Consider the following 18,591-nt stretch of genomic DNA (forward strand, 5'->3'; position numbering starts at 1 on the left):
AGCAGGTGAAGGAAAATACAGCTATCAAATGCAGGTTCTTTTTCTTAAATGTTCTAGTGTTTAATATCTTTATTGATGTAACCAACTAATGATGAACTGTATTAAATTGTTGAACCTATAACACATTTTTCTCACGACTATTTTTAATTCTACCACTTTTAATTGCTGAAAAACTGTACTTTTTTTCTTTTGAATACATTTGGCATATAATATATTTGCTCTTATTCTACATTTTAATTGATCTCACTGTTTCTGATGCAACGTTATATACTTAAGCAAATTCCTTGTATGTGGTAACGTACTGCGCAATAATTCTAAAGACTGTTACAAGAGAGCAGAAAAATCCATACCAAAATTCACCTCATGTTCTTCACAGTCCAGATTTTAATTAGTGATTTAATGGAGCAGGGGTGCATGAACCTGTAGTTAAGATGTTAAAACAAAAGTGAACGTATCAGCGTATAAATGAAGTAGGCGTAATTAAGTAGTGTTTGAATACTGGAGCATGTTTATGATAAAGGTCACACCACATATTTAAAAAATGAATCTTGCATGCTCGTCTTTGGAGGGTTCTTTGGGTCAAAATATCTTTATTTTATCTCTGAATTATTAATTATCAGAGAGAAGCATTTGCTCTTTGATTTTTAAGAGACTAGGTTGGGTCACTGAATCAAGCTTATAAAAGGAAGAGCAAAAGATTATCACAAGACAACAATCTTTCACACACACTTGTAGTTTTTAAGATGTTTTAGGTGTTTTTTGGTTTCATGTTCCAGTTGAACTATATTTAACCTCAATCTTCCTCGATAGATGTTGAGATATCCACACCTTTTGTATAAATGTCCCTTTCTCTGAGTATTTGAAGGACTTTTCTCATCAAATATGATATAATCCTCTGTTTCAAGGTCAGCATTTCCAATGTTTTGTGAAAACAAATCAGAGCTAAAACTAAAAACAGCAAATAATAAACAGATGCTGCATGCACACATGATGCATACAAGCAATTCCAACTTATTTTGTAAGCACGGTTTATTGGCACACATAATGGTAAAGCATACATACCAGACATCAGATATGACACTGAACACCTCTGCTATATAATGTACAAATGGTGTCTAATAATACTAGGCTCAAACATATTTAGAAATGTGTTAGCTTCCTTACAAATGCACAAATAAATACCCATAAGATCCAATTGTATAAAGACATAATGTCGCTGACTCCTTGCCCATTTTCAAACAAAAGTCCAACAAAAGAGATCAGGGATATAATATCAATTCAATTAAAGATTAAAGAACAATTGTGAGCACAAAGACAGGGATATCAAACGTTTTCTGTGGGGTGGATGGGATTTTGTCTGTGCGTTGTTTCTCAAAATGCAAAATTGTTTTGTTCTTTTGTCACAGAATATACAAGAAATGTGACTCAATGTTGTGGCTTTGGTTGTGCACTAGCTAGAGAGGATGGGAGACATCAGAGAGTTTTGTTTTTGGAGCGAAGCAAACCAGCGTCCATCCAAACCACCCGACAGAAATCTGATCCTCCTGCGGAAAAACAAAACAGCTGCCATATCCAAACTGGTTTCAGTGGCTGATTTACAGTGGACAAAATAGCTTCCACCTCTATTTACAGAGCTACAAACCTTGCAACAGTGTTCCCAAACTGATGAACCCAAAAGGAAAATCAGACTTGATGTGTTTTTTTTTAAAAGTACATATATCAAACGAAATAAAAATCCTATAAAATCATGCAGGAAAAAGGCTTTAGTATCAGTTTGGGAGTAGGTCGTTAAAGGGAAACAAGTCCAATTTTTTGAAAGGAGAGGGGAAAAAAAACATTAATGCATCAATGCGTGTCGGCGAAGTTCACATACTGATCGGCAAAAATTACAACGTGACTGCAAAGGATTCTGAGAGAAGCAAAATACCAATAGACTACCAACACAATCAAACTGGTTTGCATGAAATCACAATCTGTGACGACCGCGGTGGAAAAAAACAATCCTAGGACACGATTTCCCCTCGTTTGAATGGAGTCCAGAGCGGTAGAGAACTTTTATTCCCTCTTAATTGGAAATGGAAATAAACAGCAACAGCAGAAACAAACCAACCGCCGACTGAGTTTCCAATAAAAATGCAATCGCCTCAAACAATGTTTCATTTGTCTCCAATGTGGCTCCACCGGTTCGGTTAAGAACGCCTCTCCCCGCTGCCTTTTCTTCAGACATTTTGTTTGTTGTTTTTATTCTTCTTCTTTCCTCCCCTCTGTCTACTGTCAGCATGATGACTTGTGACCTGCAGGTCAACCAATCACAGCCGAGATATCCACTGGACCAGAGCTTTCACTGACGGAGAATTTATCCACAATTTTCCCAAACCCCCCCCCCACACACACACACGCCTTGTTTTTTTTTTTTTTACATTACGTGCATACGACTATGCATTTGTTGTCTCTCTGGATATTGCTGTGCCAGTTCTCCAAGATGTTTCAGTGATTCAGAGAAGAAGAAAATATCCAGAATATTTCGGCCAGTGGTGTTCTGATTCAGTAAAATGTTATGAGGCCCTCAGGGGGGATGTGGGGGAGGTTAAAAAGTCCAGTCCACACGGACTCAGGGTTTTATTCTTCTTGGGTTTTTACTGCGAGGGCTGTGGCGCCGTGCTCTCCGGCTTGCTGTCCTGGCCGGAGGGCGGTTTGCTGCTCCAGGGACCGTTGTTTCCCAGAGCCGGGGAGCCGTTGAAGTCATCCTCGTCGTCCAGGCCGTTGGTGGCGTCGTACTGCGTGTTCTCCAAACGGGTGATTAGACGCTCGTCCTCGTCCCCAAACTCGCCGCCCATCAGGGTCGGCTCGCCAACCACCATCACGTCCTGAAAACAAAGAGGGGAGCAAGTTTACAGACTGAAAAGAAAGTAAAGTACTAATGTTTGAGGGTTCACACGAGGTTAGTATATGTGTTATTTGGCACCTCACCTTCATTTGTTTAAATAGAATAATAGGATGTCAGGCTTTTAGTTCATTAAGGTAGCTACCTCTAATAGTTAACTGTTTAGAGATAACAATAATACCTTACTACTAAATAAAGCAACTTATAGACAAATCAGACCCATTTAAACTGAGGCAAAACATAATTTAAGCTCATATTAAACAGAAATACTTCTACTAAATAATACAAATGGTGTCCTTCCTTGAGAAAAGTATGCAAAGAAATATCATGTTTTATTTGATATACATATTTAAGTAAAGATTAATGAAAGCACAATCACAGTTAGTTTTGAGTTTTATTGCTAACTAGGCTCCATAAATATAAATGATCTTATCAGAATACCAACATATTTTAAGACTCTCCTCTTGCTAAATGCGCTTACTTCCTTTGTAGCCTAACCCACTTTAGTTTATCTGACCAGTTTTACATTTTCTTAAAACTGTCCTACCTCTGTTCTACAAAAATAGTACATATATATAATCGATTTTTACACGAGCACCGTGACATGTTTTCAGATTTGTGCAGGAGCGTCCATATTTAGCCTCGGGGCGATTCAGAATTAATATGCTAAAGTGAGAGAGATATCACCAGAGAAGAAATGGATGCATATCGGTTTCATCTGAGACCAAAACGGCGTCTGAGTATCAAGCCTGAAAGACCTTTATAACATTTGCATTACTTCAGATACATGAATATGCGTGTTGTTTTCACATTGAGAAAGAAAGAAAATATTTTAATCAACCGCCTTTTCAAATGTAGAAAATACAACAAGGTCATAAAGAGGAGCATTTACAACACTTTCAATCAGCAGCTCTTTACAGAATTTGATCTATTTCTGAGTTCATGTTTTCTGTCTCCCAACTGAGTGACAATCCGCTACAATGCAAAGGATCTTCCAACACAGACCCCCTGCTTGCAGAGTGTGTGTGAGTGTGTTTCAGGGTGTGGGTGTGTGTGTTTAGGACAGATGTTTGTGTATGCAGTGAACCTCCCTACGGTCGACCCCTCAAATAAAACCTTCCCAAAGACAGAGCGGTTTCCCCCGGCGCTCCGCACCCGCCCCGATCAATACTCATCATGTACGACATATCTCACAGACGCTCCTCTCGCAGCGGGTCGAGGAAGAGGAGGAGAGATTTAAACATTATCCAACGATACCAGGGACTACAGTGATGAGCGTTTAGCGGTGCTGGAGTGTAACCAAGTACACTCACTGGAGTACTGTGTTTAATTACAGTTTTAAGGGCATTTAGCTTGAATTTAGCTTGAATGAATTTTGACTTCATACTTAACCTCAGGCAACTCAAAACACACATTTACAAAACTGCCTCTGATTAATGGTGTATGACGTATACTTTAAATGTTGTGTTGTTTATGATCATTTTAATCTGTAAAATTGTCTTTGAGTAACAGAAAGTGTGCTATAATTAATTCTATTATTATTATTATTATTATTATTATTATTATTATTTTAAGTGTGTTGTTCTTTTATGATAGTTTTAATCTTTACATGCTGTAGAAATTAAATACAACATATTGATAATGATACCACTCTATGTATTATCATTATAAATACTATTATTATATGGATTTAGTTTCTAGTTACCGATAAATAATATATAATGCAATTCTGAAACGGTCCATTCAGCTTGATGAGTACTTTCCCTTTTGGTACTTTAAGTTCATTTTGATGCGATTCCTTTTTTTCTTTTACTTATGTGTGATTTTAAATGCATTACTTTTACTTGCAATGGAGCATTTGTATGATACTTTCACTAAAAGGAAATACTAGAGCAGTTCCTGAATTTAGAAGTGGTGTGCATGTGATAATCCCTGGAGCGTAATTATTGAGATTCAAAGATAGATCAATTTGCCATTCATGGTTTTATTTCTTTATTAATGTGTGTGTGTGTGTGTGTGTGTGTGTGTGTGTGTGTGTGTGTGTGTGTGTGTGTGTGTGTGTGTGTGTGTGTGTGTGATTATCCTCCGACTGTCTAAGCACCTCCCTGCTGGCCCCACCCACTGTAACCCAGGAGGAAGCGGTACAGTTAAATGGAGCGCACGCTTCACTGGCCAAGTGTGTCAACGCTGCCCGGCTCCCCAGCCCATCTCCTCGACAACACACACACACACACACACACACACAGATTACTGAATAAACACACACCTGAACAAAATCAAAAACTGTGATTAACCCTTTGTCTTGAACACAACACACTAACCCAGGACTATAGAGGTAAATGCACGCACACACACACACACACACACACACACACACACACACACACACACACACACACACACACACACACACACACACACACACACACACACACACACACACACACACACACACACACACACACACACACACACACGATCTCTTCCAGCAAGCTTTGATGTAAACATACAAACAAAACTAGACAACTTAACATACTTCACCCTCCCCCCCTGGCAGTTTATTTATTTATCGAAGCCATGCCCAACCCCCCCCAGCGACCACTTCTACACCCCACTATGCTTTAATCAGGCTAATTAATTTAGGTGAGCTTTTCAACTAAATGACAATATCCACACTGATTTGTCAATTTGCATAGCTAATTAAGTCATTAGCTAAAAACGTGCTGATTGCCAACAAGCCATGCATCCGCCATCTGTTCCTGTGAGGAGGCCTGTCAACCTACCTCTGGCCAATCTCGGGCCAAAAAAAGAAGAAGTCCTCAGACAATAACAGCTGGTGGCTAGTCTGAGACTGGGGAGCGCTAATTGTGAGATAATTATTACTGTCAACTCGTCTACTCATCTCGTTAAGAGTTAGCTTTAGCGCAAGCTAAGCGGCGACTCTTTGAATATGCGCCTCCCTGAACGAAGTCATTAGCATATTTTACAGAGATTAGCAGTGCGTAGGACATGGTGGCTCCTCATGCATCCAAAACAACAAGTGGGAATTTACAAAAGGCAGGATTTGAAGACAAAGGGGCCAAAGGACAAAACAGTCCTATAAAGTGGCAACAATAAGGAAAACATTGGTAGAAGTGTTTTTATTCAGCCCTTAGAGAAAAAGCATCTTCATGTTTAACTTAAAAGACAACCGTTGTGTTGTCTGTCCTGTAATGACAGTCGCTATAAGATTAGAGTTCATGGGCTATTACTAAAGAAAGCTCACTGGATCAATGATTTCCTGCAACAAATGGGAATAGTTTTGATCTACAATTACTCAAACAATATAGAAAATATTTGTCTTGCATTGTTTTCAGTGGTGGATTAATACAGACATGGATCTCAAGTGAGTATTTAAGGCAGCAGGCTGGTGTATGTGGGATTGAGTCAAAATAAACTGCAATGCCCACGTTCATTTTAATGAATGTACTATTCTCCCAGAGCAACAGTGCGGCTCATTCATGTTTTTTCTTAATAACTTGTGTATAAAAAAAAAGCACAGAGAATCAAGCTTTGGATACTCGATACTTGTTTGATTGATTAATTGATCGTTTTCAGATGGGATTAGTTGACAATTATGACATTATACTATACCATGAGCCTTACCCATGTCACCATCTCATTAGAATGACTAAAGAAAACTTGATTTAGGAAAGTATGCAACATAGATAAGACTAGATGTGTGCTTTTGAATTGAATAATGATTGTGTGAGTCTACATTCATAATAATTGAGCTCTATAGAAGTCCAATGCTGAACCTTGTAAATGTTATCCTCAAAAGATCTGCAATGTGAAATGTATACGCAAATGTATTTAATAACCAGCGGATAGACAGTTATGTACTGGTTAAGTTTATGACATGTGTTGAATTAGCTTAAAATGCTCTGACTGACAGCATGAACAATCTGCCTCTTAATTTGGTTAAAGACACGTTAGAAATAGCTGCAGGCCACTAGAGGTCACTGTTGCACATCCTATGAGTTTCCCTCCCTGCACCTCCTCCTCCAGCCATGTTACCCCCCCTGCGAGGGTCCACTCCTTATTGTCATTGGGCTCACGTAGGCTTGTGCTCAGCCCCAAACGAACAACTTCTCAGACAAAGACAGCAGGCGCGCAACATATGTAACCAGCACGTTACCAGCCACGCTGCCAGTCTTTAAAAGGCGTGTGAATGCACGGCATGAGTGGTACGGGGTGTGTGTGTGTGTGTGTGTGTGTGTGTGTGTGTGTGTGTGTGTGTGTGTGTGTGTGTGTGTGTGTATGTGTGTTGGGGGGGGGGGGGGCATTGATGGAGTAGAGAGTGTGCATGTGACAGAGGAAGGGGCTGGGGGTGGAGGGTTGTATACAGATATCGGTGATAATGAGAGCTGGCACAGAGCCAAACTGCCTTCTAGAGAGAAAACAATTGCGCACGCTGTGTGTCTGTGTGTGTGTGTGTGTGTGTGTGTGTAATGTACATTTTGTATGTGTGAGATGGAGAGAAGGAGGTAAGAGAGGGAGGATAAGGACAACAAATCTGGAATGATGAGACAGCTAACTGCGGGACAGAATATAGAGGGGACAGTACAGTGTGTGTGTTGTGTGTGTGTGTGTGTGTGTGTGTGTGTGTGTGTGTGTGTGTGTGTGTGTGTGTGTGTGTGTGTGTGTGTGTGTGTGTGTGTGTGTGTGTGTGTGTGTGTGTGTGCAAGGTGAGAGAACGAAATACTGTTAAAATGCAAGAAGAAATCATTTTTCTTTTGTTAAGTGCCAAGCAGATGAACAACTATAACCATGGCTAGATATAGGAGAAACAAGTCCAGCTGGTTTTACAATTATTCACCTAAATAGGACACCTAGAGAAAGTTCTACAATGTCCCTTTATTCAACCCTAAAACGTATGTTCATATCTTAGTTGTTGAAATATTTAGCAGCAATGAAAGGAACACAAAACTGCTCAGATTACATTTTGGAATCCACATAATGCTGTAAATCATTTGGAAAGACACACAACGTATTGTTTATATCTCCTCTTCGTGTATTGCATCTGCATTTAGCTACATATTTACACAACGTTTCAGTCTGTATGACCTTGATCAGGTACATTAACACCAACATGGCTCTTCCATATACATATACACATATAACTATGCTATATACACACCAGAGCTGTACCTCAATCATCTAAAGACACGAGTCCAGAAGTTGGTTTCACATCTTACTTAAATACTGTACTTCAGTCAGAAAATAACATAAAAAAGACTGAAACACAAAGTTACTTAATATATTGAGAGTAATAAATCCAACCTAGAATCTTTTTTTAGACCAGTATTATTTTAAACAACTCGAACATGAAACATAAATAATTGTTTTTAAAGTTAGGATTAGGCACTACAAGCATTTTACTAAAGTTAGGGAATGATTGTGGTCGGGAAGAAATATCAAACTTCTGACTTAAAGCACCACAAACATGTTTACTGTGTAACATTTAAGTAGATTTAAAGGACTGATGTGTCTCAGCCTTACAGCACCTGGGACTCAGGTCTCTGATGTTAAAGGAAGAAAATAATCACGTCAGGAAGTATGTCTTTCTTTCTAAATGTAACGGGTAAAACTAATTAGAAGTATATAAATGTCGCTTCTAGTAAAGCTATACTGCACACATTGTGTTTACAGAAAAGCATCAGCACCCTTAAAGTTCCCATCATGCAGAATGGATCCAGTGATGGAGCAAGCATTAATGCCAACCGGCAGTCCTTTAACGGCGTTTGGTATCAGCATACTTTCAGCTGAACTGCGCTGACCTGTGTTCAGAAACACCAGAGCCAGCCCGGCTGCAGAACAGCAAATTGGATGCAGTAGTGTAAATACAACGGAGCATGTGTATAATGAACGACGTAAGGGAAAAAAGTGGAAAATTAGAGCGTGTGCAGACGCTCACAACAGCATCAAATCCAGGAGGGGAGCAGCAGACATGTGGAGCAACACTCAGCTGTTTAAGAGGCTGTTTAACCTCTAACTGTGTCAAGTGGCCTGTTATGGAGACGTGCAGCAAAATCAGACATTCAGTCCCAGAAACACAGTATGCAGAGTCACAGGGACAGTACTTTCTTACTTTAACTCAATAATAGTATTAAACGAATGTAGATTTGTTGTTATTATATGTGGTTACTAATTTAAAGGCTTTAAAGAATTACCCTAAAACAGAAAAGGTGGATGTAAAAACCTATGGTGAAAAGCTTGTAAGAGGATCCTTAACTCGTTAATTATTTAGGATTGACTGTCCCATGTTGGCAGTATGTTTAGGAGACGTTTCATTCATATCCCTTTTTCTTAAAAAGAGATGTGTGGAAGAGAGGGTCACTGTATTTTGTGTTGACCAATAATATGGGAGTATTGGGGGTGTAATAACAGTGTAATATGGGTGTAATTAGGAGGAAGATAGATGTAATAATGGTGTAATAGGGTCTAGTAGGAGTGTATTAATGTTTAATTTTGGTGGTGTGTGGGAAATACCCATCAATTCATTTTTCTAAACTGTTTATATTTGATTGCCCATTTAAGGGTGACATTTAGAATTTGTTAAAGGCATTTTTGGATCTCAGAATTTATTTTTGGATCAGACAAAGGCAACCAAGCCCGACCTCAGCCTCTCCGCGAACTTTGTTTGTTCCTAAAGTCGAAACACACACACTTTCACCACCGAAGAGATGCAAAAACTGATAATTATTTGGTCATTGTTTTGCATTTTTTGTTACATTTAAGACTATTTTTTATCCAGTCTCTTTAAATTCAGTATGTTACAGATATACAGAGCTGCTATGTTAAAGTAACTCCTGCTTCAGCATGAGTCCTCTGGCAGTTGTGTTATCAGTGTCTAGACTCTAGGTCAACAGTGGTGTCTTATAGAGAGGCCTGAGTGTCACTTTCTCCACCCACATTGGTCCTGAGATTTAAAAAAGAAAAAACTCTAGGCTAAATCCACTAGGTTAAGAAACCGGCTCAGCTTGGTCTTTTAAAACATACATATTGTGAATTATTTGGGAAGAAACTGGTAGAAAACTAATGAAAAATGATAATTTAGTAATACAAAAGCTGCAAAAACACACTTCTATTCACTTTACTTACTTTCTGTTTAAAATATTATCTGTTCTTGTACTATTTTCCGCTTTGATGATTCTTAATGTCGTGTGTGTCACTCTTTATGATATTTCATTCATTCTCTCTTTGTCTTTCCTGGCGACATGTTTTCATACGAATCCCTGGAGGTTTCTTTGTCTCTGCACAGATTTTAGTTTCTTTTCTCCTCTTGGTGCTTTTTTCTTCTCTTTGTGCAAATAAATTAAACCTAATAGCTGCAATACCATTAGGAATACCTCGTGTCTGTATGTAACCCTGCAAACATGCAAGTTGAAAGTAAAATAAGAGGCAAACCGAGCTGATGCTTACAGGTACCTGACTGGAGAGGCTGAAGTTGGTGGCAGGGCTGCGTTTCTTGCTGGCCGTGGTGCCGGCGCTGTTGGCGCTGCTTGCCGAGTTCTTCCGTTTCCTCCTCTTCGTGGTCGTCTGTCGGGCAGGCTCAGCTTTGGCGCGACCAGCAAAGAGAAACAGAGGCAAAAGCCAAGAAGATAATGCATACAGACGGAGACAAGGTGTAGGTGTGCAGGCTTGGGAGGATTACATGTAACGGGATCAGTAATCAGGATACAGAAAGAAGGTAACTGTATTCCCTTAGAGTTACATTAGAAAAAGAGGTTTATCAGATTACTAGTAAAACATTCTCAAATGGGGATTTCTAGCAGGATTATCATGTAATAATGCGCTTTATGATACAGCATGATACATTATAGGTTAATTAAATGCAGTAGGAGGACACCTGATTTATCAAATACAAATACTGCGTTTGCTTTTATTAATGTGGAAAGCTAAAACAGCATCTGTAAACTATATTATTCTGTAAGCCTAGCCTAAAAAGGACACATTTGTTATCCTAAATATATTGGTTTCTTCTATTTCTACGGTCAAATTGTTCTGTTGTCTCACCCTTATGTAAAAACATCTTATAAATATTGATTTTCTCTTGTATTTAGTTGCATTGCATTTGAAATTGAGGTAATCCAAGAGTAGCGTAAAGTAATCAGGTTACATTACTTTTATCTTGTGATACTCAGATTACATCACTGATATTGATTACATTTTTTAAGTATCCCTCCCAACCCTGTAGGTGTGTACAGTATGTGTGTGTGTTGAAGTCATACAGTAGTAGAGACAAAGGCATGCAGAAACAGTGCAGAAGGTCTGAATACATGCATTCACAAACACACAAAATACAGAGACTAGCTTCAATAATACATGCTTTGTTTTCTTCAGAGGTGAAACGGCACGAGCGTTGCATCTCCCAAGGCATGCACTAGTAAGAGAGCCCATGTTTCATTTGCATAAGTGCTCAACAATGGACCCTGATGCTCAACCTAATGTAAATGTCTTAATGATTTCAGTAGTGCACAGATTGTTCCTCAACAGCCAGATTAAAGCTGCTCTGCTGAGGCACAAACAACACTCCTGTTTGTCTTTCTGAACGTGTAATTACACTGTTTCCATTTGTGTTGCATTTCATATTATGGATTTGATTGACTGAGCAAGAGGTTTTTTTTGTTCTAATCTAACTTTCAGTAAGGGTTTGAGAATCACGTGCATAAATCTGACATAAGAGAGGTGTTAGTGCTATTTTCAGACATGCAGACGAACACATTTCTTTGTTTAGTGGCATTCCAGTAAGCATTCAAAGAGCTGCTTACGACAGAAAATGTAAGAGAGAAGATACCTTTTTTGTGATTTGTGGGAAATATTTCGGTTTTGAAGTTCTGTGGGTGTCCAGCTGAAACCGGAGCCAAAGTTTATTCAGGTGATTGAGTCATCTCTTAAACAACGTTAGACAGGATGAGACCAGAGATGACGACAAAAGAAAATAAAGAGAAGATATAATTAAACTTGCAAGGCCGTGCAGATGCTACTCAACACCACTGGGGAAACTTATGAATTGAATGAAAGACGTTATCCCAATTATAAGTTACGCATAATTCCTGAAGGTGCAATTAAATCACAAGTAGAACATTATTATCAAAAGGTACAGACACAGGTTAAGTAGAGATCTTTGTGTTTGTAGTATTTACAAAAATAGTCTATGTGGTGCATCATTTATGAATACATGAGTCCTCAAACATTTGTTGGAAAAATATATTTTCATCTCGAGGGAGACAAGAAAACACTGCTGTGATTCTCAAACATTAAACACGTGTTTCTTACTAATCACATCAACGGAGATGCTTTTATATTCAGTTACAACAACCACATACAGACACAACTAGAACTGTAAACCTGAGGTGAAACAATGAGGGGGATTTTTAGCGCTATCTTTTCTCTTTTGATTCCTGACTTTGACAGACGTGTTTGCAGAAAAAGTGGGCCTATTGTCAGAGACAATCATTTCTGTTATCCAGCGGTTTCCTCGATGCTGAAGCAGTGACGCACTAAAATCACTTCCATTTCCAGCAAAAGAACTTATCAGAGCATAAATGTGCCTGTGGCTTCCTTCCTGGAGAAATCCCAACCAGATTCCAAGCAGAAGAAGAATCGCAGGAAAAGGGGAACAACACGCCACCAGTGTGGGGAAGAAAACAGCGAATCCAGCTAAACTGAAAAGTTCAGACTCGACCGCATGTGAAAATATTGAAAGGGTGACATGAAACAACCCTGAAAAACACTCTGAGGACGTCTAACTTAAACAATGCATTACACTTACTTTATCTGATATTCAAAAGAAGTTTCCTTTAAGCAACTTATGGATCCAAAACAAAGACTAAATCATTATATAAAATAAGGAAAAATAGAACTTAAATGTTTTACTTCGCACCAGCACGTAAAATGGCCTTGCTTGTTTTAAGTGAATATGTCCGCACTTCTCTTGTTGTCCTAAATTTGAGCCTTTATGGTTTATTACCCTTATTGTAAGTCACTTTGGATTAGAATGCTATGTAATGTCATGTGATCTATAAAGCTTTGAATGTCTACGGTCCTATTTTACAACAAATGATCATCTAAAAGAACAAGATCCTCAATTTGTAAAAAGTTGTTCATCAAATTAAATAAATGTATTAATGGTGCTGCTTTGACCACAGTAAAATGCTGTGTGTTTTTTTTATTCTAACCAACAATGAATATAGTTCAAAGCAGCAAATTTCATTAGATAGAAACAAGTATTTATTTGTGAAAATCTAATTGAAATTTTGACTTGTTGATATAACAACACCATTTTGTTTAGAAATGTTTGGATCACACGAGTTCAAAAACAATCCTATACATTCCCAAAAATGGTATAATAATAGTATTAGTAATAGTATAGCAGTAAATCATAATTGATACCTGTAGCTGTGCAGAAATGGCTTGTTAAAACTGGATAAATAGACAGGAAAAAAGGCAGCTTTGAATTTTGGTTCAGACTTTGATTATCATCGTTATGAATTCATCGTTCAGGCTTAATCTCACACATAGGAAATCAAACTGTATCACCTCTATAGGATTTCATATCAAGCTCTCTTTCCATGGGCGTAATTAACCACCAATACAAGAGCTGTTTCTTTTTCCTCCTCAGACTTTATATTCATAAAATGCTTTCCATGTTTTTTCTTCCTTTCTTTGAAGAGCGGCGTCGGCACTGGGGAGCCGCTGATCGGGGAGCTGGATCTACAAGTCTGATTACTAGCCGGCACTCTTAATTAAAGTTACACAGGTCTGAGTCAAAGGCTTTTTGACTGGTGTTGGTTTTTAAAGACATCTCGTCACACCTCGCTAAGCATTGCTGTAATTTGCAGCCACTCCCGATGTGTCCACACAAAAAAAAAACTCGGCTTACTCTTTTCTCTCCAGCTTAAGACGGCACAGCCAATTTGAGCCTGCTACTTTTCAGAAGCCACCCCTAAAACATCAATCATAGAGAGCTGAGAAGCCCGTTCAGATTGGCCAGGTTCAGATTCAAGAGGCAACCCCCGAATTCTGATCAATTTCATATACTTGACAGGCAAAACACATTTAAGGGATTAACGCATATAAAGGCACATTTGGAAACATAAATGATGCAATAAAAAACACAGTCTGAGAAAATGTATTCCTAGGAAGTGATGGTACAGAATTTAAAGCTGTTTTTTTGTAAGGAAAGGAAGTCAGAGGAAAGATTTATCACTGAAGACTATATATACCCAGCATTTTGGAAAATATAAATGATTTTCTGCCGTAATTTGAAACGTAATATTGGGGCCTAAAGCAAGTTTTTCTGGAGTTATCTGAAAATCTTTGCTGAGAGAAAACCAGAAAATCTGAGTCAGACGTAAAAATATCGCTTTCAAGATCGACTTATTTGATGCTAATTTGGAAAACAACTCCTTATTCCTAATGCCTGTTCAGAGAAGCAGGTTTATCGACAATTATCTAAAAATCTTTGCTGATAAAAAACTACAAAGCTTTAATATTTTCGTCAACATTTTTGAGTCTGAATTAAAAATAAATCACTATCCAGATCTGCTTCTCTGACGCCGTTTAGGAAAATAACTCCAAGCTTGTTCAGAAAAGCACATTTATCTGGAGGATATATAAGCTCTTATTACCTAAATCATACCTAAAAGAAAACAACACTATCCAGATCTGCTTCTCTGATGCTGTTTTGGACAACAACTCCTTATTTCTGGAGCCTGTTCAGAGAAGTACGTTTATCTGCAGTTATCTGATAATCTTTGCTGAAAGAAAAACCACAAAAGCTCTTTTAATTTCCGTCCAGACGTTTGACTGAAAGGTCAAAGTAGGTATTTACCTGGTGGGGCGACCATTCTCTGCCATTTTTGGAAGAGGCAGGTCTTGAGACAGTCGCGGGGGCTGAGGTTGTAGGTCTTGTGCCGCGACATGAGCTCCTGCATGGGCTCCAGGATGACACACAACTGCTGGCACAATGCAAAAAAACACAAGTGCGAGTTAAAGGCAAGGCAAGGAGAGTTTAACAACAAGGTCATTGAAAGTGCATACAGAAGAGAAAGGCATTAAGATATGAAGCAACACAAATAAACTATGAAAGTATGGTTATAAACATTTAGATGTAATTAAAATTCAAGAGAATACATAAGAAACAAACCAAATTAGATTTAGATAGGTATAAAAAACTGGAATAAAAGGAAGAGTGTAAGATATGAATAGTTATTTGATTGACTAAAAGGAAGCAGTAACTAGAAAATGATTTGGCCTTGATTTAAAAAGCAGCAAATATTTAGGGGGAATTTGTTAAACCAGATTTATTCAACATTTGAATGGAGACCAGTTTTCTGTCCACTGCTGCAGCATCATCTCAAGGTGAAGCAAAAATAAAGTCCCCTGAAACAACGAGATTGTTCCTGAATGTATCCCCCACAGACTGACTTAACTGTGCAGTAAATGTACCTTTTAGACACCCTATTAATAAAGTACTTTTGAAAAACAGGTTCATTGTGAAGGAGGATCATTTTAATAAGAGCAGCCTTTGCTAAGCTGTTTACAACTCACAGCAACACTTGGAGAACACAGTATATGACTCTTGTTCCCACACTGAACTCCAGCATCATTCTTAGGGTACAAGACTTTGAGTACGATACTCAGTGTGGAGCGAACTGTAAATCTCTAGTGATCAGCAGTGGGAGGAACCGGGGGTCAGCCTGTCATCTTAAATATATCAGATAATAACATCTGGATAACATTACTGGTCAGCCCCCCCCCCCCCCCCCCCCCCCCCCACACCCCTGACTTTCTTCAATAGCAGAAAGCATCCAAATGCTTGTTGGTCAGAGGACAGTGTTTGGACTTATTGTTGAACCGTGTTAGGATCAAACTCCAGACAACCTGTCCGTGTGTTTCCCTCTAACTTGATAAAACTGTCTCTTTCTTTGTGGGTTTTCTACCTCTTTAAAAAAGTGACAACTCCACCCACTTCTGCCAGTTCCCGATGCCCATAAGATCCTTTCTTTTTAAGATGATTATGAGCATAGGAAACTTTTGAACAATGCTAGGGCTAAAGTAGGTGCAGAAGCAGATGAATTAAAAAGACTGGGAACGTGTGGATCATCTGTGAATAAAAAAATCTGAATTTCCAGGAAATTGGAAGATTTAGGAATCAGAATCAGAATTTGTTTTATTACCAAGTATGTTTACACATAGGAGCAATTTGCTTTGGTATATGTGGTGCATACAAAAACACAGAAAGATGAGTACGTAGCAAAACTAAATGAAATAAAAACTAGAAAAAAGTTCAGATATTCTCTGACATTAAAGTGGTTGATTTACAAGACTAAAAAAACGATGTGTTTATATTCACTGTTTGTTTGTTTACATTTTATATGTTTTAATGAATGTGCTTTCTACACGCTGCTGTAAAAAAATACATTTGGTATCAATGAAGTATGTGTTATTTAATCAAATCTAAAGGTAGGCTCGACCTCATTAAAGCCAGATTCTGACGTGAATCTGATTCCCTAACGTTCAAATGTAAATATAAATTAACAGCGACACTTAAACAGTACGGTGGTTTGGTTAGGATTAGTAAAAGATCATGGTTTGGGTCATAACTTCTTGATTAAGGTTAGGAAACACTTGTGAACATGGTTACATAAACTAACGTCTCCGGTGTGAAAGACCAAGAAAAAATATTCAATAAATGTCAGATTTTTGTTTTCGTTCACCAACCTTAACCCTTCATAGTCTCGGTACGGCTAACCAGGCAAACAGTGGATGTAGTCTCTGTTCCCAACCAGGGTGTGATTTAAGGTAAAAAATGATAGTCATAACAGGCGTGGCTTTGCTAACTTGCTCAAGGGCACGTTGACGGTTGTGACTGAGGAAAAGGAGACTGTTAATCATTCCCTGCATGCTCACATGATCTCACCTGACCTTCAACATCCCACCAGCCCTACATTTCTGATGTCAATTCTAATCAACATGCACATCCTGTCCGCAGCCCTACAGTACCGCAAAAAAGAAAAAGAAAAAACAAGGGCACGTTTCATGTACTGCATCTATCGCCTTACTACTGTGTGTTAAACAGTAGGCTTTTATACAGATCACCTGACAACACCAGGACGCCCTGCAACAATGTTTTAGCGTGATGGATTATCAAACCGGGGTTGCTCACCAGTCCTGGGTTTGAAAACTAGTCGTTCTAACAACCATGGCTGCTTATGCCAAATTACCCGGCGTAAACATAGTAATGTGTGTTCCCTGTGTTAGGCGAAAGGCAGTGTTTTGATGCCTTGCAGCTCGAGGTAAAATGAACATCCCTGTAGCAGATTAATCCCATGTTCTCCTCTGATAGTTCCCTCCTGACACAGTAATATCCCTCCCCGGCTCAGCCAACAAGCCCTGGCTCTCAGCCTGAAAACAAGGGCTATTTTCAGGCTGAATAGTAGGAAGCCGGCAGCTCCGATACATGGAAAGGCTTAAATACTCCAAATGAAAAAAAAGGAGAGAGTGTGTGTTTGTGAGGAGAGGCTGGTTGTAACCCCTGAGCCAGGAAACCGTCAGTCTCGTTCGGAGGGACTGATAAATGCTGGGAAAGGCCTTTTCCAGAGACATGCTACTGCCGGTGTAATGTGAGGAAAGGGTGTATTTTACTTTGAAATCCTTGGATAAGAGTAGGGAAAAATATGATGTGCATGATGTGATATGATGAATAACAGACTGAGGCTGCTAATCAGTGGTTCCCTATCTGTGGATTGTGATGATTTTTGGGCTAAAAGATATGAGAGTTTGTCAGACTTTGGTTCATTCTTTTGGAACATTGTGAAGTTTTATCTCTTTCAAGCCTCAAAAAAGAATACACTCTTATAGTGTCTGACATTACAATGGAACATTTCCAAAATATAACTCAGAAAATGTGGAAAAACTGTGTTCTTTTGTATTTTACACTGAAATCCTTGGAAGACAGTAAGGTTAAATAAGGATGGGATATAATGAATAACAGAGGCTGATTACATTTGGTTCCAAATCTGGGAATGGGGATGATTTTGGGGCTAAACCATATGTGAGTAAGACAGACTTTGCTCTGTTTTTTATTTATATGGTGAAGTTGTATCTCTTCTAAGATTAGAATAGTATCCCAGTGAAACCAGTAATGGGTTGCAAGAAGACATTGATTTGTTTCACGGGTAACAGCCAAAAAAAGGTTGGGAACGACTGGTTTAAAGGAATTCAAAAAACTCATATAGCCTCTTACATTAAAGAGGTAAATATCAGAGAACAAAAATCTAAAAGAAGTGTGTTATTTGGGGTAAATTTACAGTGGAAATGATTGTATTACAGTAGACTGGAATATAATGTGCAAAGTATGAGATTTGATGAATAACAGAAGATCCTAATCAGTAGTATCCAGTCTGGGAATGTCTGAGTTTGTCAGACTTTGCATCATTCTTTTGAAATATTGTGAAGTCTTGTCTCTTTCGAGCCTCAAAATAGTATCCATGTGAAATCAATGATGTGTTGTAAGTGGACATTGATTTTCTTTACGGGTCAGAAAAAGCCAAAAAAAGGTTGGAAACCACTGCTTTACCAGACTTAAAATCTCTCTGAAACGCTGAAACTGAGCCTTCATTTCTCACGTCTGTCTGCTTTGAAAACTCAAAAGTCAT

The 18,591-nt window shown here is 38.6% G+C and overlaps 1 protein-coding gene across 5 annotated transcripts in view; it reads right to left on the reverse strand.

Annotated features, from left to right (window-relative positions):
• Positions 1 to 1,011: 1,011 nt before the first annotated feature.
• Positions 1,012 to 18,591, reverse strand: part of ldb2a (LIM domain binding 2a) — a 91,684-nt gene continuing 74,104 nt past the window's right edge. For 2 of the 5 annotated variants that reach the window (XM_063876993.1, XM_063876996.1), the window contains exons 6-9: positions 14,763 to 14,889; positions 11,722 to 11,777; positions 10,349 to 10,492; positions 1,012 to 2,867 (exon numbers count right to left, since the gene is read on the reverse strand). In XM_063876993.1, the coding sequence (XP_063733063.1) occupies positions 2,637 to 2,867; positions 10,349 to 10,492; positions 11,722 to 11,777; positions 14,763 to 14,889 (558 nt within the window). In that variant the 3' untranslated portion in view covers positions 1,012 to 2,636. The remainder of the gene's footprint in view (positions 2,868 to 10,348; positions 10,493 to 11,721; positions 11,778 to 14,762; positions 14,890 to 18,591) is intronic. The other 3 variants (XM_063876997.1, XM_063876994.1, XM_063876995.1) reach the window with 3 other exon arrangements.

Source organism: Eleginops maclovinus, chromosome 23 (genome assembly GCF_036324505.1).
Source record: "Eleginops maclovinus isolate JMC-PN-2008 ecotype Puerto Natales chromosome 23, JC_Emac_rtc_rv5, whole genome shotgun sequence".
Lineage (NCBI taxonomy): Eukaryota > Metazoa > Chordata > Actinopteri > Perciformes > Eleginopidae > Eleginops > Eleginops maclovinus.